This window comes from Acomys russatus, chromosome 18, assembly GCF_903995435.1.
Source record: "Acomys russatus chromosome 18, mAcoRus1.1, whole genome shotgun sequence".
NCBI lineage: Eukaryota > Metazoa > Chordata > Mammalia > Rodentia > Muridae > Acomys > Acomys russatus.
In genome coordinates, this window is record NC_067154.1 from 42,376,555 (window position 1) to 42,402,278 (window position 25,724).

Consider the following 25,724-nt stretch of genomic DNA (forward strand, 5'->3'; position numbering starts at 1 on the left):
TTATATCTTAACCGCACCCATCTTCCCTTAACTGACTGAAGAAAGTGTATGCCTTACTTTTCTGCTCCTTCTGAACCCTACAATCTGGCTAAAGCATGAAATATAGTCCATACTGACTCCAAAGTGACTCAAACAGGAAGACCTTAGACTTTGCTGTACCATAGTGGGGGACAGGCCAGGACCTACCTGCATTGTTCGCTGGAGCCCTGCCTCAGGAGAGGGGACCGCAAGCCATGCGCCTTGCCATCTTGCAAGTTCAGCTTCCTCCTTGAACTTGAAGGTGGGTGGCTGAATGTGTGAGCCCGTCGTCGGAACTGTGGCGAGTCGGAATCCTCCTCAGGGAAGGCGTGCCAGGCGGAGGACAGTGGGGAAGCTGGTGGTGTCCCGGGAGGAGAGTCCCCTGGTGAGAAATCCTACAACACAAACAGGGAAAGTGTCTGCCCCTACCAGGCTCACTACAGACACACAGGCGCACAGGGCTGAGCAGGGACAGGGGACCTGTCCTCTCCCTGGCTGGTGACAGAACTGTTTTCTTTCTCTTCTTACTCAACCCTCATGAAGACCAATCTGTTTCACCACAACCCACTGCTGCTGATAAGCACAAGTCACAGAGCATCCGGAAAGATGGGCAGGAAAGCAAAAGGCAGATAAGAAAAGGTACTCTTCCCCAGAGGGCTGTGGTAAAATGTTAGGGCTACTGTACTTTTCCCATTGTTGCCAGAGAGATCAAAAGAAGCCATGACCAAAAAGGCACAGAGCCTTTGTTCAGGGATCTCTTAGCTTCCGTGACCTATGGCTCTGCATGTTTCCGGTTATGTCAAAACAATATCATGGAGCCTCCATGCCTGGGGCTCAGTGCAAAGCCTTTGGAAAAATAATACCTTCCCCCACGCTGGCTGTTCCTGTCCAGTGGCATGATCTCTGTGGCAAATTTCTTTTAAAAGATGTGAAAAACAGGAAATGAACAAAAGGGAGCCCTTTGGAATGCTGCTCCCACCCAGTGAGGAGACAGTATAAATCTTTCAATCCAGTCAGGTATGCTACTTAAATGAACACCACAGCAAACCCAGCTGGCTGGCTGAGCCTGGCTGTGTACAACAGGCACATAGCTGGACTAGGTCTCTGGTGCCAACAAAAGTCTAATTTAAATAATAAAAATAAAAAGATTGTTTTAGCACTATCCCATCAAGACAAGAAACGTAGATCGTGCCCCAAGGTGCAAAAAACAGGAAACAGGAAACCCTCAATAAGGCTGTCTTGGAGACAGAGGCGATGATGTTGCAGCCGAAATGAAGGAAAAATAAAAAGGAGGAAAAGAAGTAACATAGAAAAAGAGTAACTAGTTGCCGGGCAGGGGTGGGGGCTCGTGAGCTTGGGTGCTGTGGTGGGGGGAGTAACTGGACGATTTAGTTTGCTTGGCTGTAGGTCAACACTTGCTCAAGTACTGTACTCAAATGAATCTTCAGTACAAAGCACGGGAGCAGAGTTAGCCAATGAGGGCACATCCTGTCCCAACTTAGCTAGATAAGAAATTAACTGTTAACACCCAGAATCGTCTTACTTAACAACAGGGCACAGATTATTTATCGAAAGATATAAAGTATCTCATCACAAGATAATTAGGCATGCATGTTTTACCATGGCTTTGGCTAAGCCGCAGTGTCTGGTGAACCAGGGAGCTATGACTAGATACCTTCTCTGAAGCAAGACTGTTGGACCGTTCAAAGCTGTCCACACTTCCGAGCCGACCTCTCATTCTATTGGCTCCCTGTGTGAAGAGGGTAAATAGAACCATTACGGCTACAGTTTGCAGGTTGGTTGGTTTTTGTTTGTTTGTTTGCTACACAGGGTTTCTCTGTGTAACGTTCACTATCCTGGACTCACTTTGTAGACCAGGCTGGCCTGGTCTGCCTGCCTCTGCCTCCCAAGTGCTGAGATAAAGGCGTGCGCCACCACGCCCGGCTACAGCTTGCAGTTTTACAGGAAAAATACAGAAGGCAATTTTTGGTTATTCTCTCTACTTAGGCATTAAATTAATCCCCTGGGTTCCCTCAAACTTGCCAGCTGTACTAAGAGCCATCAGAACACGGCGTCTACAACTCTTCCAGCCTTCCAGCTGTCAGATGACAACATACACACACACATCAAGATTCTCATGTTATTTTGGTTACAGCCTTAAAGGTTTCTCCTCCACATGATCAGTGAGAGGGCCAGTAACTCTCACCTCACACAGGCAAACGCAAATGTGGACAGGACATTAAACAACACCAGTGAAGCTACACATGCCTTCCATACCATATAATATAGACATCATAACTCACACTACAGGAGTGTAGTGACTGTGCTAAAACAGAATATAATGTACTCAGTACTCAGGAGGCCAGCACAGAAGGATTGCAAGTTCCACCTTGGAGACCAGCAGGAGCTTCATAGCGACTCGCAGGCCAGTCTGAACAAGCCCTGTGTCAAAGTCAGGAGTGAGTACTGGCTAAGCGTGCACAGAAACCAGAGTTCCCTCCTTCACACCAACTTTTTAAGAAGCCCTCCTAAGATTTATTAATTTTGCTTTATTCATTATTCCATAATACTTGCCGACACCAATACATCATTTCACTTTACAAGACTAGATGCCAGGCAACGTCACTGCTCTTGGTAGACATCTCAACACAACCTAAAAAGGATGTAACAGATGCCTCCCACATCCTCTCACACTACATACGAAGGAAACAAACACAAAAGGGGGCTGAGAAGCACCTGTGAGGAATGGTCTTAAGAGGTAGGGCGTTAAAAACCTGTACAAAATTTTTGTTAGCCTTTTGGCTGTCGCCTGCTTCTCTCACACTTTGAACCACACCCCCAAAAGCAAGTCTTGAAATGATTTATACCATTGGTTCTCAACCTTCCTAATGCTTCACCGCTTTAATCCAGTTCCTCATATTGTGGTGATCCCCCCAACCACAAAATGATTTTGTTGCTACTTCATAACTATAATTTTATATGAACCATAATATAAATATCTGATATACAGGATACTTAATATGTGATTTCCCCCAAAGGGATTGACCCACAGGTTGAGAACCACTGATTAATACTGATGCTTCCAAGAGGCCACTCATAGCATTATTCCTTAGTCTTACTGGTTCAGACACGGCCTGGAAGATGAAACAGTGAAACAGGTATTCTTGCTTGCTTTGCCACTTATGTACCCTCTGTCCTCCTGCCCCAACCTGGACTCCATCTACAGAGCTTCCTGGTACCTTCTTCACTGTCAACCTAAGAAGTTCCTGAGAACCCCCTGGCATTCAGATCACACCTTCCTCTTTTTTCCGTTCACTTCCTCATTTGGGTGGCACACATTTCACCAGGTGCTTTCTGAGAGAGGAAAGGTTGAGATGTAATTCGTTTTGATTTACATAGTTGCAAATGTCACTATTCCACGTTCATGTTTCATTACGTTAATAGTTCACTTGGATGTTTGAAAACTTTCCTTCATTGTTTCTTAGTCTTGCTCAGTGTCCTTGGTCAACAATGTGAAGGCTTTGCAACTCTACGGCTTCTGTATGCGTGGCGCTGCTTCCCCTTTCAAGCAACATTCAGAAAGGTCATGACAATGTGCTTTAATCTGAATTTTATTTAGTTGCTCTAATGCGCATTTTCTAAGTCCATTAGATCTCAAAAATCATGTTTGCTAGGTCTAACATATTTTCTTTAATTTTTTTGTTTGAAAACCTGTGTTTTCACTTTTGGGAGCTCTGTCATTTGCCATTTGGATTTCCAGGCATATCCTTTAAATTTTTACATTGTTCAACTTTTTTCCCACTGAGTTGTCGTTTTGTTCTGATTTCCAGATGATTTCTTTTTGTAGCCTTCTATTGACTTTTTGATTTCTGGCTACTACTGAGAGTTCTAAGAGCTCTTCCTTACTCTTAGTTGGTGATTCACACTTACAGTAGCCTAGCTTGCTTCACAGTGTAGATCATCCTTATCCATGTCAACGTATTAGAGTTTTAGGTCCTCATAGGCCCCTTGTAGAATGACAGCTATACCAATAATAAAAGTCATGGCCATGGCTCATAAAACACGATGGCAAGCATTTCACACTGCATGGTCACCGAGCTCAAGTTCAGGGCCTGTAATTCTGATAGATTATCGTGGCCAAATTAACTTCACAGCTAGTAAAGCACAGACACCAATGTGAATGCAGGAAGCACAGTTAAAAGTGAGCCCCTGACATCCCCTCAGTCTCCGCTCTATCTCTGCTCTATCTTTATCCCTACACATCTCGTAGGCAGGGTAAATTTTGGGTAGAAGTTTTTGTGGGTTAGGGTTGGTGTTCTCCTCCCTCCACTAGAAGTCCTGTCTAGCTAGAGGGTGTCCTCTTCAGTCTCCACGGCCCCTGCTACTAGGAGTCTCCGCTAAAGTCACCCTCATATCCTCCCAGAAGCCTACCCTGTCCTATGTCTCCAGGTTGTCACAGAGATTTCTCCATCCACGATTTTGCTTCTCTCTGCGGACTCTCTGTCCTCCCGCCCCTGCTGCCCAACCTGAGACTCACCTCATGAGACAGATCCAATTCCTGACACTAGTAACAATACTCTGCTATGCTTGCTGACAGGAGCCTATCACAGCTGTCCTCTAAGAGGCTACACCCAGCAGCAGATCAAAACAGATGCAGAGACTCATAGTCAAACATTGCTCAAAGCACAGGGAGTCTTGTGGAAGAGTCGGGGGAAGGACAGAAGCACCTGGAGGTGACAGGAACTTCACGAGAACTAACCAGGACCCAGAGGGGCTGGCAGAGAACGAAGGACCACAAGGGCCATGCATGCGCTGGACCTAGGCCCCTACACAGATGTAGCAGGTGAGCAGCTCAGACTTCATGCAGGTCCTCTAGTAAGGGGAACACCAGGGGCTGTCCCTGACTTGGACTAGGTTGCCTGCTTTCTGATCCCTCCCCCTGTCTGGGCTGCACAGGGGAAGAGGATGTGATCAGTCCTGATGCGACTTGATGAGGTGGGGTGGGTGGGTAGGAGAGGGAGCTCCCCTTTTCTGAGGATTAGCGGAGAGGCAAAAGGAGGAAGGGTGGGACCAAGAGCAGAGGATGGAATGGGGCTACGATAAGGATGTAAGGTGAATAAATTAATTAATTTTTAAGAAGAAAAGAAAGTCAGCCCCTTCTCAGTGCTGCTCTCCTGCGGTTGGCCTTTACAGAAGGTGCAATTACAACTAAAACAAATTAACCTGTGTTAGGTATATAGAGTTAGGTATCCTGAAATGACCTAGGACCTTGTCAGGGCTCTTTAAGTCCTTCAGCTCTGCATTATAGCAAGAAAAGATCTAAAATAAAATATATTTACAACTGATAAAATATTGCATTATTATATGGCTGATAGACAATCAGAAGAGCTGATGACTGCTGCTTTCAGTCGCAGCTAATATACCAACCTGCCCCATGTCACAAACCATCTCCATGAGAAAAAACAACTTAAGTCATGTATTTTGTTCATTGCGGTGTTTTATCCATGTCTGTGTATTGGATTTTATGTAAAATAAAACAAAGTTCCTTTAAAGCTCTACCAAGAAACATCAATTCTTTGGGGACACAGTGGACATTACTCTCAAGAGAGCAGAAAAAAAGGACCGTATTAAAAATAAATCATACTTAACACCTGTGATCATACAGGAAACCCAAGAAACAGCAGCAGACAATGAGAACGCAAGATTCTGTCTTTAACCTCTAAACACACAGCTTTCTCAGTTTTACCTCATGACTATTTGGTAACTTCTGTGCCAGCCATTTTCCTGGGGTGCACTTTATAGTGTTAACGAGCTGAGCTTCTACGTAATTATAGCACGAATCCCATGTAATAAACAAGTACACCTCGCTCTGGCAAGCAGTTATGAGCTACACTCGGGCTGGCGTGAACTTCCTGCTACACAACCCATGGCAGGAAAACGATCGTTGTAGAACACAAACCCCTTTAGACCTGTCACACTTTCACCAGACAAGGGGACAGGCCAGCCTGCTGCTACATTGTGACCTCTGCTACCGAGACCTTGTTAAGCCACAACATTTATAGCATCTGGCATCACTGCAGGGCACACAAGTGACAGTATTCACTGAGACCAAAATAAGACTGGCTGTGTCCTTGCTGAGAGCCATTGCAGCCATCCAAGGCATGCAGAAGAGACACTTGTAAGTCAGCCTGGCAAGGACTATGCAGAGCATCAAGGTCTCAGTGGAGAGTAAAGGCAGCCCTTCCGCTTTCTGGTAAACAGCAGGTTTCCAGCCTACAGTGAACACCCACCTCAGATCTACAGGGTGACACTTTCGCAATGCTAGTTTACAATGTAACTCAGTATTGCAATGCACATTTTATAAATGGAGAAACTACAGGTGACTAGAAGTGAAGATGTCCAAGTTCATAGCCAGAAAATCTGCCAGGGCCAGGTCTTAATTTCAGGTCCCTCAATTCCTACTTCAACATTCTAATGAACCTGCCACTAAGTACTGTGTTTTATTCCTGCAGCTGACACTGGCAAATACCAATCCCTGCCGGAGATGCCAGAGCTGCAAGCATCACACTTGTTTGGAGCGGCAGTTCTCTCGCTTGAGGCTGTGTCAGTAGGACTTGGAGGGTTGTGAAGGACCACACTACTGGACCCGACTCCAGAACTTCTGATGAAGCAGGTCTGAGGACAGGCCAGGATTCTGTACAGTCTGACAAGGTCCAGGACCAGGCAGTTCTCGACCTGTGGGTCGCAACCCCTTTGTGGTCGCATATCATATATTTACATTACAATCCATAACAGTAGCAAACTTATAGGTATGAGGTAGCAACAAAATAAGTTTATGGTTGAGGGTCACCACAACCTGAGAAACTATATTAAAGGAGAACCGCTCTCCTGGATGACAGTAAAGCTGCTCGAATGTGCCCGTGGTTTAAGAATAAATGGCTGGCCTAGAGCATGAAGAATCAAACGGGCGAATTAAGGAGAAAAATTCACACTGTGCCTCAGAATCAACTGTAGAGCTTCTACGCCAGCGGCCTCAACCCCACTCCCTATATATTTGCTATAATGAGCTCAGAGTTCTCTTTCTGAAAAGCCCCATAAAAGACGCTGATATATGATCGTGACCAAGGAGACTGGCAGAGAGGTTCCATCCACCTCAGTGCTTATTTCTGTAAGTTCGATTTAAAAATGAAAGTAGGGCCTGGAGAGATGGCTCAGCGGTTAAGAGCACTTACTGCTCTTCCAGAGGTCCTGAGTTCAATTCCCAGCAACCACATGGTGGCTCACAACCATCTATAATGTGATCTGATTCATACTGTATACATAATAAATAAATCTTTAAAAATAAATAAATAAATAAAAATGAAAGTAACAATTGCCCACGTGCCACTGGGTAACCCTACATCCATGCACATATGGGCAACGTTGGCTGGACACAGTGGTGTCTAAATCTATAGCCACTGTAATGAAAAGGCCCAACTAACTTCTAAACCCCTGCCTGTCTGTGTACAACACTAGTCTTTTAAACTAAGTTCTTACGGTAATGTTTTTTCAAGAGACACCAATTGTGTACATTTAAATATATTTTAACATAACAAGGTAACTTATAAGCAAATCCACTGTGAGTTTAGAGTGGGTTGTTTTGTCTCTGCTGAGCTATGAAACACGTTCATTCTGGAGAGCTCTGGCCAGTTATTAACACCTACTCCCTTACAGGGCAAGAGCACCCAGGTTTGTGCTATTTAGTCACACTTCCTCAGGGGTACATGACCTGATAGGTGCACAGTGTTCACTTTGAGTATGTCATCATCCGTCATTCTTTTTTTTTTTTTAAGACTGAGTTATTTATTTAATGCATATGGATGCTCTGTCAGCATGTACACCTGCATGCCAGAAGAGGAAACCAGACCACATCATAGATGGTTGTGAGCCACCATGTGGTTGCTGGGAGATTGAACTCAGGACCTCTGGAAGAGTAGCAGACAGTGCTCTTAACCGCTGAGCCATCTCTCCAGCACCCGTCCGTCATTCTTAGTAGCAAAACTCAGTTACAGAGGTTACAATGGAGGCCTTGTAATGCTGAACTTCTCATGCTAATGAATTCTACCCAAAAATGCTACTTGGAATGGCCTATGATGGGTGGAGAGAGGAGGGAGAGAGAGGGAGGGGAGGGAGGAAGGGAGGGAGGGAGACTGATAGGCATACATACACATAATAGTTCAGAGCTAATTGCAAAGTGGCACATACAGCATTGCGATACAATAACAAACAGCCAGGCTGAGCAGAACTCTGAGCTTATGTATCAGCTCACTTACTCATCAAATCCCCACGCAATGGGCACGCCACTGCCCCTGCTCCCACAGCACCCTGAATTGGAACAAAAGAACTTTATTCCTTGTGTCTTCTTCTGTTTTCTGGTTACTAATGACGCCATACCTCAGGGCAGATAACTAATAAAGAAAAGTCTACTTTTAGCTCAGAATTCTAGTTCAAGGTCAAGAGGTCACATTCAGCACTGACCTTCCTGCTGGGTCCTGACCAGCATGAGCAGTGACAGGCTGGTGTCCTTGCCATCTGCCATGGTGACTATAGTGCCACTTCTGCAGTACAACCGCAGCAAAGGCCGCACCTGAGTCTAATAAGGGAACGTGCCGGCAAAACCCACAGCTGAGGGACAGCTTATAAAACTGCAAGCCCACTGAAGTCTGAATTGTCAAGGAACGGAAGGTGAAGGAAGTCTGAGGAGCTGTCTGGACCAGCAGGTTATATCCAAGCTGTCGGTCGAAGGCAATACGCAACCCACAGTAGCCATGATGTGGCCCAACACCATGTGGCATGTAGAAACCAAAGTCCAGAAATTAAATGTCACCCAACCAAGCTTATTGTCAGTGTGGGCAGGAAAGCTGCTTCCAGGTTCTCTCAAAGGACAAAGCCAGAGCTACAGAGAGCATGTACACTGTGTGTGCACGCACAGTCACAATTTCATGCAGATAAGCCTAAGTTAAGTCCAACAAAAGAGAGTCCCTTCTGGCTTCCTCCCTTTTCTTCTTAGCAAGTCCCTTGTCCTCTAGATGCCAAGAATGTTAGTCTGTTTACACATGCGACCATCCTCTGCCTGGGCATTTCCCTGAGTGACATCTAACACTCTCCTCACCCCAGTGAGCCTACTCCATCACCAGTGGAATCAGCGCCCTGGGCTTGGTTACACTCTACCTCCCCACACAAGGCACACTTCTCTGTGAATACTTGCTCTTCCCCTCTGCCTCGCATACTCCTCATCTAGACTTCCTTTAGCAGGCTATTCCCTCCTTCGCCACTGAGGCTCAGCACACCAGGCACCTTCCTCTGGCATGGCTGACCAGCCCTAAGACTTTATAATTCACAGAAGTAAAAGGGGAAACATTTTAATGAAATATATAAATTTTCTAAATTGAATACACTATTTTCCACCACTTCATACGCTTTTTAACATTTTATATCAGGCTCTAATAGTAGAAAAAAAGAAAGACAGACATTTTTTAAAAACCATTAGATACAGAACCCAAAAATTCTCACAGAACTGCACATCAGGATTCGATTTCTCCTTTGTACACACTATCTCTACCAAGAAACCTCTGTGGCTTGATTTTTGGTTTCAGAGGTCAGAGAATAAACTTAGACCTTAAACAAACTTATTTCATGAGATTTTTAAGACATAGTGCTGCTATGTAGCCCAGGCTGGCCACTAATTCCAACCTTGCCTCTGCCTCACAATACAGGAATACAAGGTTATGTTATTACAAGGCTAACCAAATTTGAGTTATCTTAACAGCCTTCCCCTGGAAAGTTCTGTGAGCTGATCACACATATAGCAGAAAGCCGATGTGTTTACCTGAGATAGCCCAGTGCGAGCTTACCCTAGAGAAGATATTTTCCAATGAGGAGGTTAACGATCTCTTCGCTTTGTTTTTCAGAATGTCAAGCTTGAACCTCCCACCACTTGTCGAATTTTCTGGAATTGTACTATTTGAGATAATCTAAAAAACAAAAACAAAAACAAAGGAAAAACAGCAAAGTTACAGTGTAGACACACTTGAGGTTAAATGAGGCTTAATTGTAGGCTTAGGGGTAAGCCGTTTTTTAAAAAGCAGGCAACCTGCAGTAGCTCAATTAAAAAGTAATAATTTGGGTTCCACAGTGTGAACACAAAGATTATAAGGAAAAGAGTTTAATATTGTAAGTAATAAAAGAAGGCAGAGATAAAATCTTTCCTCTGTGCCTTTCCATTTCACTCACATACTCCCACTTCATTTACCAAAAATTAAACTCGGGATGTCATTTTTTTTCTGCTGGTTTCCAGTGGACTACTGCCATCGCTTTCACCAAGGTGTCCGCTTTGTGTCACAGAGCAGAAAACTTTGTAAACCAGGCTGTGATCTAATGACACCTCTGTTAAACTCCATTTTCAAGGCTGGAGAGCTGGCTTGGTGGTTAAGAACACTGGTTGCTCTTACAGAGGATCCGGGCTCAGTTTCCAGCACATACATGGTAGGTCACAGTCTTCTATAACTCCAGGTCTAGGGGATCTATCCCCTTTCCTGACCTCTGTGGTCACCCCATGCACACCCATGGACAGACAGGCATGTAGGCAGGCCAAACAATCATACGCACAAAATAAATAAATTTTTAAAAATAAACAAACAGCAACAAAAAGCTCTTCATTTTTGTTTGAATGGCCATGTGCCTTTCATATTAATAAACTCCATCAATAATATGAATCAATGAGGCGCCCACTGCCAGGTGTTTTGTTTCTTTAATCTTGTTGCTGTCCTCCGGAGACATGAGAAAGTGAGGCTCGGGGAAACCCTGAGGGGGCCCTCAAGCACTCTTACATGTGAAAAATGTTGATGTAAATGCTGAAAAGAGAGGCATCTGTGAGAACGTTGTGATGTAGTGGATTTATCTCCTAGGCAAGTTTAAAAGCATGCAAAGGTCAGAAAAACCAGACCCTGGAAGAGCAGACCAGGCTGCTAGCTTGAGGCCCGTGCAGGAGGCTCCGAAGGGCCACGCCTGGTCACCCTGGGCAGCTTCGGAGGGAAGAATGAGAAGACTCAGCTGGGAAAGGAGTTTCTGCATGCCTGACCACCTGAGTTAGGTTCATGGGAGACTCGTGGAAAAAGAGAACCAACTCCTGAAAACTCTCCTCCGACCTCACGCACACTCACAGCAAACAAAGTGTACTAAAAACAGAAGCAGCGACTCCGGACTACAAAGCCAGCATGGTGGCATGGTGGCGTGAGCTTTCAATCCCACCACTGGCCAGGATTAAACAGGAAGACAGAGTTTAGGAGAAGCCTGGGCTACATCTCAAATATTGCGACATCAAAATATGTTACTGATGCCGGAAGTGCAGTGAAATACAAAACCAGAATTTATATCCGCCCTTAAGAGGTGTGCATATAAGGGGACCCTCCTTGATGTTGTCGAGGTGGTAGGTTTTGCTTGTTTTTTAGTTTTTGTTGTTGTTAATCGCTGGGCAGCTGAAAGCAAGTTCAAAGCTACAGGCTCAGGCCATCCTTCAGTTCACAGCAGAAGCAGGCATGTACAAGGAAGACTATTGTCCTTGTCACCATTCTGAGAAAACAGTCATAGAGATGTTTTGTTTTTTTTTTAAATCACAAACTAGCAGGGCATGGTGGTGCATGCCTTTAATCCCAGCACTCAGGAGGCAGAGGCAGGTGGATTGCTCTGAGTTCGAGGCCGGCCTGGTCTACAAAGTGAGTCCAGGATCACCAAAGGCTGCACAGAGAGACCCTGTCTCAAAAAAAAAACAAAAACAAAAACTAAAAAACAAAAACAATTCATAGACTAGCGTAATTTTTAAAGTACATTGTACATCATGAACCTATACATTTGTTTTTTTTTACCCAATACACCAAATTATTTCATGTTCTGAAATTATAATGACTCTATCTCAGTGTTGGCTGAAATTTCCCATGATCTCTACAAATGCTGAATTTTTCTAGCGTACTGTAGGCTTTCACCCTAACAGAGATGAAAGCACAAAAGGAAAAAAAAATGTCTTCCATGTCCTGTGTGATATTCTACCTATGTGTGTAAATTACCACACCTACGGACGTTAAGCAGGAAGGATTCTGTGCTCACCGCTGGCCCTTCCCCGATGTGCACGTGAGTCTTCTGCTTGGCTTCACAGAGCTGCCTGAGGTGCAGAATGACAAGCTCGTTCTCCTCCTGGTCGCTGATGGGCTTCATTTTCTGTTGGACAGATGAGGTGAGAGCAGAGTAGGACAGAGCAGACTCTCTGATCTTCGCGGAGCCTCAGGTTGATTTATATGTCAAGAGGCTAAACAGACATCTAGCTTTTTCCCATTGTGCTAGCTCTGAGGATGGACATCTTGCGGGCAGTGGAACGAAAGGAAGGACTCACTGATAGGACCCAATGTAGCTCCTTACAGGAGAATGGTGACAGGTGTTACCTGAACTCGTTCAAAGATGTCTGCTTGCTCGTTATCACTCAGTGAAGAGAGATGCCTCTGGATTACAAGCTTGGCTCTTGGTGGGTAGAGACCTAAAAGAAAAGTTGAAGGAAACATGAGGTGGAGGCTGGCCGCAGAGGCCTCAGTGTATGTTAGCCATTACCCTTTCCCTTCCCTGAGTGGGCACCTAACTTCAGTCTTCTCAAGAAGAGGATCCTGGAGCCAGCAGTGAAAATATGAAACCTGATGGCAAACCACACCTCCTAAACCATCAGATCCCGCAGCAGGCCCAGACATAGAAGGTCTACGAAGACTCTGTAATGCTGCCGCCCAGAGCAAACGTTCACTCCCTAAACTCGCAAACTGACCACTATGAGAACTCACCAGGGAACAAACATGCGAGCCTAGAACCTGTGCTAGATAGAAAGTCAAAGAAGAATAATACAAAAGACTAGCCTTGGGCAAAATCGCTAAACTTCTAACTTAAACATAAACTCACAGCATTCAAATACAAGACTACTGAAAAAGAGGTAATCCCCCATCATGGGCTCCCATTTTAAACAAATAAAACTTAATTTAAGACAACGATTCCCTGAACTATTTTACTTCTCTCTATTGTGATGTTTATAAATCTGTCTTTTCATTGCTATTGTTGCTGAAACAGTCTCATTTTTTAACCCAAGACAGCCTCAAACCTTGTCACCTGAGCACCCCTAATGCTGTGCAGCTTCCTTTCCATGTGTTCTGGCCAATAAATTCCACAAATATTCCACATTCTTATACATGGTCTGTGGAGAATTTTTTTTCATATGGATCTTTCTTTCTTTCTTAAAGAAAAGTTTGATTCATAGTTACAATGTTCAAGGGAACATTCATTCTTTTAAAAAAAAGGTTACTTGTCACTATATTTTGATTATAAAGAAGACATCTATCTACATATAATATATAATAAACTTTTAAATAGGCTAGCAATTTTTAAAATTAATTTTGTATTGATCAAGATGGATCAGAAGGCCAGGTGTGGTGGCACATGCCTTCAATCCTAGCACTCAAGACTAAGGCAGAGGCAGCCGGATCTCTGTGAGTTTGAGGTCCACCTGCTCTACAAAGCAACTCCAGGACAGTCAGAGCTCTGTTACATAGAAAAAGCTTATCTTGAAAAAGACAAAAAGGAAAGAAAAAAGATGAGTCAGAGGGTAAAGGTGCTTGCTGCCAAGTTTGGACCCAAGAAACCACATGGCAGAAAATAAGAAACAACTCCTTCAATGTCCTCTGACGTCCACACGTGTGATATGGCACACATGGACAGACCCATGTACATATCCACACATAGCAACCAAAGAAATAAATGTCACTTAAAAACTTTAAAAAATGATATTGTAATATTATCATCTTCAGACTGTAATAAATATAATTTAAAACATTAAGCCATAATTTTAATATTTTCTATGCAATCTTTACTTTTAGTTTCAGTGAATAAGACAAAGTTGTTGACTAAAAATACTTCTTTATGACTTAATTTGGTATAACAGAGCTTAGACACCTGGTTTACAGGCACAGTGTAAGGTTTTGTAATTCAATTTCTAAGAAAACCACAAAGTGACAGCTAATTGAAGCCAAGGGATGTGTTCACAATTTAGCCTTGTGCGTGTGTTGGGGCGGGGGTGAGGGAGGAGTGCTCCTCTGCAGGTGCTGAGGGAGCCAGAGGTTGATGCTGGACATCCTTTCTCCCTCTTCCACCTTATTTTGAAAGGCCACTTTGGCTTCAGCTCAACTATTTTCTCATTTAGCCCCCCAAGACACACCCATCTCTGCCCCTTGCACCCTAGTAATGGGATAGCAGTCTTTTGCCACTAAGTCTACTCTTCATAAGTGTGCTGGGGATCCAAAGTAAGTCCATGTGATTGCACTGCCAGCACTTTACCCCCCGAGGCCCCTCCCACTCTAGCCACCGAAGCCCCTCCCACTCTACCCACCAAAGCCCCTCCCACTTTACCCACCGAGGCCCCTTCTACTCTCAACATTTACTTTTTAAAAACTACCCAGATCTCTGCAGATAGCATGGCAAAGAAGCCCTTAAAAAAAGGTTTCATAAAACAGAATTGGATCATGGCTGCCAGGATTCACACAAAGCTGGCTTACAAAGGCCTGGCTACAACTGCATCTGTTGTAATTCACTAGGAGGCATGAACAGGAGCAAGGACAGAAACTTCTCAGCTCCTCCTTTCTCTCTGAGGCAGTCGCAAGACTCTGTAGCATCACAGAGAAAATGATGGCATCTATTTTGATGGTAGGAAACACCCATAACCATGGCTTCTTATGTACTAGCAATGGCTCCTTAAAAGGCTGTCAGAAAGCATGTTAACTACTTTTATTGATTCACATCCCTGGGTGAATAAAGACGACATTTTCATGCTGCGTGAAGCCTGTGGGATACCAAAGCAAAACACCAACTTATAAATACTGTGGGGCCAGAACTGGATCCTGGATGGAAGAAAAACAAACAAAACAACAACAAACAAACAAAGTGGTGAAGATGAAGGAAGGGTTTCATTGGATAACAGTTAATACTCAGGTTAACTTCCTGTTGCAATCACTGCACTGTACTTCAGGGAGCATAAATGATGGAGACCAAGGCTCAGAAAACTCTACAACCATCCCGTGAAACCAAAAGATGATCAAAGGCTTTTCTACTTCATGTGTGTATTAAGTTTCTCCTATGTGTTTTTAACAAATATGCTATTTCTGCTTGTCAGTATGTTAGTTTTTCAGTTACCAGCAAATTCTCAGAATGTAGCCAGGCATAGTGGTATCTGCTTTTAGTCCCAGATCTCTGGAGGCAGAGGCAGGAGGATCTCTGTGAGTTAGAGGTGAGCCTAGTTTACGTAGTGAGTTCATTCTAGGACAGCCAGGACTACATAGAGACCCTGTCTGGAAAAAGAAAAAGGGTGGGGAAAGCCCATGCCAGGCCCAGTATCTCTTTCTCTGCCCTCAGAGCAGGATGTAGCTCTCAGCTATTCCTTCAGCCTGTGTGCCTGCCTTCCACCACACTCCTGCCATGATGAGAAAGGACTATATCTCTGAAACTGTAAGCCAGCCTCCAGTTAAGTGTTTTCTCTTGTAAGAGTTGCCATGGTCATGGTGTCGTCAGAGCAATGGAAGACTGGCTAAGACAGAAAGGTTTCCAGTACCAGTCGCAACTTTCTGCTTGTTTGAGAGGCTTTTAAGCGCAATTAGGGTACTGCTGGTTGCCATTAAGACATGCGATCCACCTGAGAAGCAGCTTGAAATGGCTTCCACAGCTTTCTTATTAGTTTTACCTTTTCCTTATATGTAGAGTTTTGGCAACTTTGGGTACCAATCTGCCTGGCATTTAATCCTAAGTAAGCAGTTTCTGCTAAATAGACACTTGGAATTGGGAGGTTCAAGTTTTTAGTCATTGCTTTTAATGTGTTTTGGTTTTATACTTTACTTTTTTATATCTGAACAATTGTTTTCTCTCAGGAATAGAAATGCCTTTCTCTGTTAATGTTTTTATTATTTTGTTTATTTATATGAGGACTTTCTTTGATCTAGCTGGTATATAAGTAGAAGGGTTCTCTCTCCCTCTGTATAGTTAGCTAATCTAAAACTATCCTGTCCCACATAGATTTAGAAGGCTCCCTCCACCAGCCACACAAACATGCATTCACACCCATACACACACACACACACCTTCCATTTGGTAATGTTTCATGTGTTTTAAAATAATAGCTGTTCTTTAAAATCACCCTTATGAACTTTAAAACCTGTGTATGACCTTGAAACAGGGCTAGATCATAAATGTTTAATCTACAGTTTAGCGCACGCTTGTTTGGAGCTTGTTTGGAGTAGAATCCACAGTGAGTCAAGTTCTCAACTTTCAGAATAAAGGAATATGTCACCAAGTGAGAGAGAAAACAAAAGGAAAAACTGAACAGTCTTCAGCGAGTTTGCCTCTCTCCATTCATTCAGCAAATGTTTGCTCAGGTCCCACTGTGCACAAATATGACAAGTCATAAGAGCTGTGGGAAGTACAAGCTCTTTGCCTGAATTTGCCTTCAGAAAAAAAAAAGGTGGGGGGAGAGAGAAAGGCAAGCATGAAGAAGCGACTGATCGCACACTTGGGTCTGACAGGCTTGAAAAATGCTCTTGGGGTTCCTGTTCACAGCGAAACAAAGAACTATTCAATGACAGTACAGACTTCAGCCCATCAAAACGCCAAAGCAAACTCCTCTCGTGCCAAGGCCACGTTCTATGGTACCTTCAATCCTCTCACAGAGCTTATGCAAAGAGTGCATGGGGCAGGCCTCGCACAGCTTGATCTGTGTCTTGGCACTCTGCAAAGCAGCCGCCGTGCTGAAAGCTTGCTTCAGAGTCAGCATGACCTCATCCACCTATAAGAAGAAACAAAACTTGTGTCTATAAAACTTGGCTTTCACAGAAACATTAAAAAAAAAAAAAAAAAAAAATCAACAGCAGTGTGAGCCTTTAGAGACGGCTGACTAAATAACAAATAACAGAATCCTGATGACTAACAGAGCTGGCAGAGTGCAAACAGCAAGTCTTGAAGTCAGATCTTTCGTCCATATAATTAAAAGCTGGATGAAATAAGAGGATTGCAGTCTGTGGCATATACTACAGATCTGTTACTCGAATGCTATTTTCAAGTCCCACAGGCTCTACACTATCACAGACAGTGTAATTAGCAGGTCAAGACTTTGCTTAATTAAATGACTTATCTGATAAACATCTCCCTGGAAGCTTCCTTGGGTACATACTAGGAACAACAAACTAGAGTCAATGTTCAACTGTGCTTAATAGGCATCTTATTCTTCCAGATTGTTCTTAGTGTAAAAGTGAGCACAGCTTGGTTGGAGTACAGTTCTGAGGGGAAAAGATCTCAAGCTAGATACCGGTGGGGAGATCTGTGAATTCCACACTGTCTGATTGGTTACCATTTGCTTATAATGATTCTAAGTTCTGGCATTTAAATGCCCAAGAGCTGGCTCTCACCATGGCGCCACCAGCATTGCTCTTGCAGTGGCCCAGCATTTCAATCAACTAGCCCCTATCCCAGTTTCTCTTTTGAAGCCAAGTAGCTCTTCATCTTTCTCAGGCCGCAGCACCATCTCTGGTGACACAGTCACTAATGGAAGTAGAGATGTCCCCACATTTTGTAGGATTCTGGTAACATCCTAAAACCCTCTTGGTGGAGATATGCTGGATCCTAATGACCTCATCCCAACCAGGTCTGGTAAGCTAAGCTGCCTATCGTGTGTAGCAGAGACCATGTTTTCACTTCGCTTTTCCATGTCTCCCATAGCCTAGTCTAAGAATAGGTTGTTTTGATTAAACTATTAATCTACTTCTGCATGTGAAGGGAAGAGGAGTGTAGAATATACAGAAACTTTACTAGTCTAGTAAAACTGAAAATAGACTTCCAAACCCTTAGCAGCCGGCCATTGCTGTTGCACCTCATGGTAGGATGATGGACTTAGAACAGCAGAGAAGTTTATCTCTCCCTTCCTTGACCCCCTATCCAGATCTAGCCAATGGACAGCACGTTCTCCACAGTTGTGTGTAGAGCAGGGACTGACTCGGACATAAACTCTGGTGCCCCCTATTTGACTACTTCCCCTTGGTGGGGAGACCTGATGGTACTCAGAGGAAGAGTAAGCAGGCTAGTAGGAAGAGGCCTAATAGGCTGGATCTTATAGTGGGGAATGAGGTCCCCTTCTGTTACAGACCTAGGAGAGGGGAATAGGATGAAAGAGGGAGGGAGGGGGAATGGGAAAAAAACAAGTGAAGGGATAACAATTGAGATGTACTCTGAATAAATTACTTAAATAAAAATTTAAAAAAAAGAAGAAGAACAGAGAAATAGTTTCACAGCACTCCATATATAATGATGGATTTGCCTAAGATGTCATTTATGCAACTAAAAATAAAGATTTCTCATTTGTAGAACTAAAAGTATTTAATGCCTTTGTATTTTTAAATCTCGTTTACTTAGCTTTCTAATCAAAGGCAATCTGGCAATTTAATTATTTATGTATGTGCTCCTTTATTCTATTTCTTGTTTCTCATTTATGTCAGACACTGGAAGGGCTGGCAATGGATTTAGTAGTACATAGTATATGCATATATAATTTGTACATAAAAATATAACTTACATAAATACCTTACATGTTATATTCTGCATGTGTGTATTTGTTACCTAAAAATGCTGCCTTTTCAATTGTGTCTGAAATGTGACTACTAACTTCTCTTTACCACAAATACTACTAAAAATTCCCTCTCATCTACAAAATGTTATGTGTTTCATTTTCTAAAACCCATCACTTTTTCAGATGGCCTGTAAATTCTATCACAAGGTCAGTGCCCTTACAAGTTCTAATTAGATCATTATGAACACAAGAACAAACATCACAGCTCATGTCAAAAGGGCAAAAGCAAAGGGACAGGCAGAAATGTGAGTTATACAAACAAAATGCAAGTATTCCTGGCAGTCGCCACCTGGTACAGTTCCCATCTCACCAAACAGCATGCGATCAGAGAAAAGATCATTCATATTAATAATAGGACCATCCATACTGAAGATAATGTCTATAGATATAAAGTACCAAACTTCAATATTATATTACATTTTAGGTCAAAATAACTGAAGATCATAGAGCCGCCTTTTGCTAGAAAACACTGTCAATTTTTCAAGATATCCAATGAACACTAGCATTAAGAACTGCTGACAAAAGGCAATGCTCAGTGTGAGAGGCTAACTGGTCACATAATGAAGCCTTCCCTATGTGTTAGATTTAAGCCTAGGAATCACACCCATCCATGTTCAAATGCTCATAGCACTATTCATATGCCCAGCCATGTTCCGATAACAATACTTGTATTTTTCTTCAAATACAAAACTTTTACAAATTAGCCCTTCAAGCATCAGTCTCTCCTCCTTGCCATTTTCACCATAACCCCCAAACTGGGATCTGTCCCCTTTATCCATCCTCCACACACTGCTTGTTCCTTATACATTAAAGATTTATTTTTTACAAGTATCATTCACATCAGCTATGAGGGAAAAATAGCTTCTAGAATATGAACCTTATGCCTCTGTTAGTATGCCAATGTTTTCTTATTAGAAATAGTATTCCTATTATCTCATTGGGTGTCAAGCTCATGTGGGGGAGGGGATGCAGTGTAGTATCTAAACTTGTGCAGAGCCCTGCAGGGCCCATCCTAGAACGGTACAGTTCACAAACGCGTTGCAATGCTTACAAAGTGGCAAAGGAAAGTGGTAACTGTGGCATAGCTGGTGCTCAAAGAAGACAAGTGAGCAAGTGTGATTTGGGATTATCTCGCCTTCTACAGCTGCCAAGCCAAGGCACTCATCGAGCCGCTCCGACAGGTATTTACTGAGGACTATTTTGTTCTGCTCCGTTTGTCAGGGCTTGGGCCACCCTCTAACTACAAAGAAAGCATGCATTATATCTTTCTTATAACTTGCATCCTGATGCAACACAATGCAGTTACTAACTGATAAAACTTTAATAGAGCCTTTAAAAAATCTTAGCTTGGATCTCTTCTCTAAAACAATGAGGCCAAAACTAAGTCACATAGTGCCTCATGGAAGAGGAGGACACACACAGCCAGTGTGGTCCTGTGCACTGGCCCATGTATGGATGCAAAAAGGCTGGATATCCCACACCTCCTACCACTATTGGTGGTTTCCAAAACAAACAAAAACCAACTAAACCCTAAAGATAAAATAAAACTTAGAAACAAGACCATAAATGAGTGGGATTTACCAAGCTCTCCCTCCTGTGCAAGGGATACAATGAGCATATCTGATTGCCCCTGGACCATGACAGCCTCTGACCTTATGAGAAATGTGATCATTCTGTCATCAGATGTCCAAAATCATGAAGGACGGGAAGAAAAAGAGTTTTGCCTAACTGAAGAGCTGTGAGCAGGGTGTGTGAGGACCAGTCATAAGGCCATCCACTACGGCCATGTAAGAATGGCCATCAGGCCATCCACTATGGTCATCAAAGGATGGTCATCTACTATCCACTATGGTCATCAGGTCATGCACTATGGTCATCTAAGGGCAACTCTCTTGAAGTTCAGTTCTAGTTTCTAAATGGTGGACTCTATTTAGCTAAGAGGAAACCTGGATAGGTATGTGTGAATATTTACTAAATAACATTAATTATCTTGAGTGAAACATGACAGTCAGATGTAAGTTTTCAGAATAAGAAATTGCTACGAATGGGTATTTCATATCCCCTAGAGAAAAAACTGGGGACCTACGGGGATCAGAAAGTGCTTTTGAGCCAGTTGATTCCAATGCTTCCAGTAACTGGGAAGGTCACAGTTAAATGTAACAAACAGCAGGAAGCACGCACAGTGTGGCCTGAAACAATTGTATATGGAGAAAATGCTGATAGGAGGATTATATGCTTAGTAAAACTGGGGTGGTGAGCTGGTGACATAGTTCATTTGTTAACCTGCTTACCTCCCAAATCCTGAGGTAAATCCCCAGACCCCATCTGAAATTCTGGGTATGGTAGCATGAGTTGACAAGCCCAGTGCTGGGAAGCTGGGGACAGGAGGGTCCTTGGGGCTCACTGGCTAGCCAGCCTAGCCTAATTGATGGCCACAAAGATTCCTGAAGATGGCACCCAGGATTGTCCACTGACCACCATGCATATGGGCATACATGTGTATGTGCACACTGAAATACACCCAACCACCTTGCACGTGTACACATTCACATATTGAAATTACAAAAATCATATTTTTCCATAAATTCATCTAATAATTGTGATGTTGACATCTCAAGATTTGGGTTACAATGAATGAGAAGCCTGCCATGTGTGACAAAACATAAAAAACGTAGAGGGGAAAAAAAAAATCAACACAGTTCTTGGACAGATGCATTTCCAAGCCTGCCTTACACAGTTCTTCTCAAATAGAGAGGGGTGAGGAATGTTAGGGGGAAATTGACTTGCAAATTCCAAAGAAAGAAAATAAATGAAGTGTTTTGAAAATTAAGACAGGGTAATGAAAAAAGCATGGAGGACGGTTCTTTCTTCTCGTGATGGAAGTATAATTTCTGATGCTATGGCAAAAAGGAAGAGATCAGTGCCTTTGTCACCGTCTTTAAGCAACAGGAAACATACCAGCTTTTCTCCTGTCAGTACACTTTTCCTCCTCTTAAAAAAACAAAAACATGGTAACATGATAGTGTCTGTTAAAGCCAAGAGGGAACCCACACTTAAAAGCGCCATGAGGGTCTGTCTGTGGCTCTCTACTCTTGTGCTTCCTTCAAGGTTAAGAATATCTCTGGGTGCCCTTTTGTTTCCTCAGCGAGGACTGAATCCCGAACAGAAGATACTTCTGTAGGACAGAGAGATCCCCTGTCAGACAGAGCAGGAGGCGACAGCCCCACTTACCAGAGCCTCGTTAGCACACTGGAACACATAGCAGATGTACTGGCTCAGCCCTGGCTCTGGAGACTCCCGGCAGATAAAGCCGAAGTGATCGACATGCTTTATTCCCTGGATGAAGAAAGAGAAACACACACAGTGCTGATGGCGGATACCTTCTGATGAAGACTGACGTCATTTCTGCACTTTCCTAACTCCACAACTGTCTCCTCTGTGGCAATGTATCGGAAGACATAATGTCATAGCAAGCTCACAGGATGGCCTGTAGACGTAGCAGATAAAGTGAGACACACACTCAGACCCTTCACTTTTTTATTAAAAAAACAATGCTACAGTGATCCATTTCTTATGATGTTTGCCTGTAATGAGTTTTCAATTTATTGACCTAGAGCAGCACTCAGTGATAAAATCTGAGAAAAAGTATAAGTGGCAATTCTCAAATTAAATACCATACAACTCCATAAAGTGTGTGTGGAGGTTGCCCAAATAGTTGTCAATTTATTTGTCAACTCAAAAGAAAGGATTGATGCTCTTGTTCGCTCTTGATTCGTTATTGCAAGTACCAGTTGTCCACAGACACAGATCACTGTGCTTTCTTTATGTAAGATGAAGGATTTCAGCTATATTTACTTTCATTAAAACTTCAGTCGCTGAGGCGATGATACAGCCCGGAAGGAAATGCATTTGTTGTACAAGCCTGGAAACCTGGGTTCACTCTCCAGAATCCACATGAAGGTGAAAGGACAGAACCAATTCCACAGAGTTGTCCACTGACCTCTCTGCGTGTGCTAGAGCATGTACCTGTGTGCACATGCGCTGATAATGAAGTACAAAGTCTTCAAAATAAAATCTCAAAAATGTATTGAGCCTGAACACACACACACCATTAAGGCTCAGTAAGCAATCTGCACCTTGTTTCAAACAGCAAACACAGTGAGTTGAAAAACTAGGTTGGTGGGGAATATTAAGTGTCCCTGATATCACCTAAATTCAAACAAAAAGGGCAAAACTGTCATTGGGGTCAGATTTGTAGTTAAATTTTGGCTCAGCTAATGATTTAGGTTTGAGATACTGTGCTGAGCTGCTGCCAACTGTCTCCACCCTCCTCCCCTTTTTTTTTTTTTCATTACAAAATAGCATAATGCGAGAAAGGTGTGAGAGCTGGGAAAGAGCCATGAGGGCTCCAGGAGTGTTTCATCGATAGTGACTCCTCCTCACCATTTCTCATTACAATATACACAATCTAGCCAATGGACATGGCAAAAAAGAAATCAACCCTTGATTGTTTGTTTGTTTGTTTGTTTGTTTGTTTTTAAATAAGGGTGGGGGAATCAGAGAAGAGTGAGGCTGTAGGTCATGTAAAATGAGCTCCGAGCACAACTCTAGTGAAAGAACTTCTATTGCTGGCTTATTACTAAGTGGGGACCTCACAGGGACTTGTTAGCTCAGTACATCTTCAGATGCTAAGAACGCTTCCAGGAACGCTTAAAAAAAAAAAAAAAAAAAGTACTCCGTGACTCCCATGATGGTCAGGAAAAGTCACACCACTTCCCTTTTAGAGAAAGAAACATCAGAAGTTCAGAGTGCTCAAAAGCAGGCCAGCCACTGAACACAGCCACCTTGTATCCATTCAGCTCCTGTAAGGGAACCGTGAGAGTGGGTCAGCGGAAAGGGCTGGCCAGCTGCTGTGATGGCCGGCCTACCCACAAATCTCCCCCTTGTTGCTGTCTGGTTGCTTCCTGAACGTGAAATCATAACTCAGAGCTTGTCTTCAATAAAAGGAAGAGGAAAGGATCCTATTGGAGCTTCCATGTGCACATATTTGGTTTGGATCTATTCTCTGTCTCTCTGTGTGCTTATGCTCATTTGGATAATCAGTAACCATTGATATATGCTTCCTGGGCAGCTTAGGGAAAGTGGAGGTAGGAGGTGCTGCCTTCATGGATGCTCCTTGGTACCCAGTAGGGCATGAGCTAAACTTAGGTTACATATTACTCTTCCTGCAGCACGTGGCCAAATATGGAGACAGGCACATTCACAATGGCCATGTGCACTGAATTTCTAAGGGCTGTGCTTCACCTGAGTACATAAGGCATGTTTACACCGTGAGTCACCAGTCCCTGAACAACTTTTTACCTTTCAGGGACCTCTTCATAAACAGACAACTACAAGAATATTTAATAAAGATATAGGGGGTTAAATTTTTCTACAAAATTTCTGTGTTCCTTAAATAGGAACTTCAGAGTTCCCAATATAAGCTTCCTAGATTCAAATGCTACTGCTCTCTAAGCTGATAGCTACGCTGCTATTACAGGAAAAATATCAGAACAAGGATTAGAAATAAAGGTATATTAGCTAAAGCAAACAACTAATAAAAATCCTTGTGTCCAGAAGAAAGTAATTCTGAATGTCATAGCAAGAGTAACATTGAATCCTAAATACAAATAGATGATGGACTCATAGATAGGTAGATAGATGATAGATAGATAAATAGATGGATGATATGCAATATACATAATGCTCTCATGTTTAGAAGTGTGACCCTTTAATGGCTGAGCTATTGTGCTTCCTCCGATTTTCCAACACCAAAATGTAGAGACCATGTAAAGAACACATTCTTGAATGTACTTTAAGTCACCAGGCCAAAAACAAAGGTATTTCTCAATCCCACAGAGATGTCTTTGAATATGTAGCCTTTCCACATTTTGACTTTAATAGGCCTTCTTTTCTGACGAGTACAAATGTTCTTCTCGTGTTTACAACATATTTGGATAGTTCAAACATTGGGTTAAACGTTCTTAACTATTACTGTAGACTATGACTACTATAATATTATTACATTTGTTTCTATCAATTTTTGTTTTGAAATCATAAATATCTTGTGAAGTAAAAAATGAAAAGAATTAAAGCAGCAGAAGACTTTTCAAATTTTTCCATTTATGGTAACAGACACTAAAAAGTCAACTTCTCCTTTTATTACCTGCTGTGGGATAAAGAACAGACGTATTTTAGTGACACCCACAAGATACACAGCCCAAGAGTCTGAGTAATACTTGCTGTGACGTATTTTTCAAAAGAACTCACCACCACAAAATTCCCACCAGCAGAAGAGACCAGGTGAAAGAGACACAGCTGAAGAAAATGACGGGAATGTGGTGTGACAGACACTGGAGGTCCTGGGAAGGGTGCTGTTGCCATAGAGCCAAACACATGAACACATTTTAATTGTAAAGGACAACTGTTTTTAAACATTATTTTTCTTAAGTCAGGCTCACCATGTGTAAGAAAATTCCTAAGTTCATTCTTTAGGGAAGGAAAGGGAGGGGAGAGAAAGGGAAAGAAGAGGGGAAAAAAATAGCTAATTTTAAAACAATAAAACGTGATATATGTAAGCCCAGCGGTTGGGTGGCTAAGTTGGGGCCATGACAACTGATTTCTTCAAATGCTGTGACATGATACCCACCTGAGAGCAGGACGAAATGTCTTTGAAATTCTTCTCCAGCACAACGGATTTAGTGTCTGGACTAATGAGGTTAATCTCAAAGCGGCCGACCTTTAAAAGAAAAGGAAAGGACTCCAGTTACTTCAGCTCACGAGGACCTCCATCTTACTTGGCAACGAAGTATGCAACAATGGCAATTCAAATGATGTGGCCCAGACAAACCTATTTCGTAAGTGTTCTGCCATATAAGTCAACCCCATGTTGGCCGTCCCAAACCATTTCTTTCCTTTGTCGGAAAACTAAGCGACCTTAATTTTT

The 25,724-nt window shown here is 42.9% G+C and overlaps 1 protein-coding gene across 2 annotated transcripts in view; it reads right to left on the bottom strand.

Moving 5' to 3' along the window:
* The window catches only part of Tbc1d4 (TBC1 domain family member 4), a 63,201-nt gene that overhangs the window by 35,305 nt on the left and 2,172 nt on the right, over positions 1 to 25,724 (bottom strand). For both annotated transcript variants that reach the window (XM_051160914.1, XM_051160913.1), the window contains exons 2-9: positions 25,428 to 25,517; positions 21,971 to 22,075; positions 16,774 to 16,906; positions 12,492 to 12,583; positions 12,160 to 12,270; positions 9,912 to 10,031; positions 1,694 to 1,768; positions 187 to 413 (exon numbers count right to left, since the gene is read on the bottom strand). In XM_051160914.1, coding sequence (XP_051016871.1) covers positions 187 to 413; positions 1,694 to 1,768; positions 9,912 to 10,031; positions 12,160 to 12,270; positions 12,492 to 12,583; positions 16,774 to 16,906; positions 21,971 to 22,075; positions 25,428 to 25,517 — 953 coding nt within the window. The remainder of the gene's footprint in view (positions 1 to 186; positions 414 to 1,693; positions 1,769 to 9,911; positions 10,032 to 12,159; positions 12,271 to 12,491; positions 12,584 to 16,773; positions 16,907 to 21,970; positions 22,076 to 25,427; positions 25,518 to 25,724) is intronic.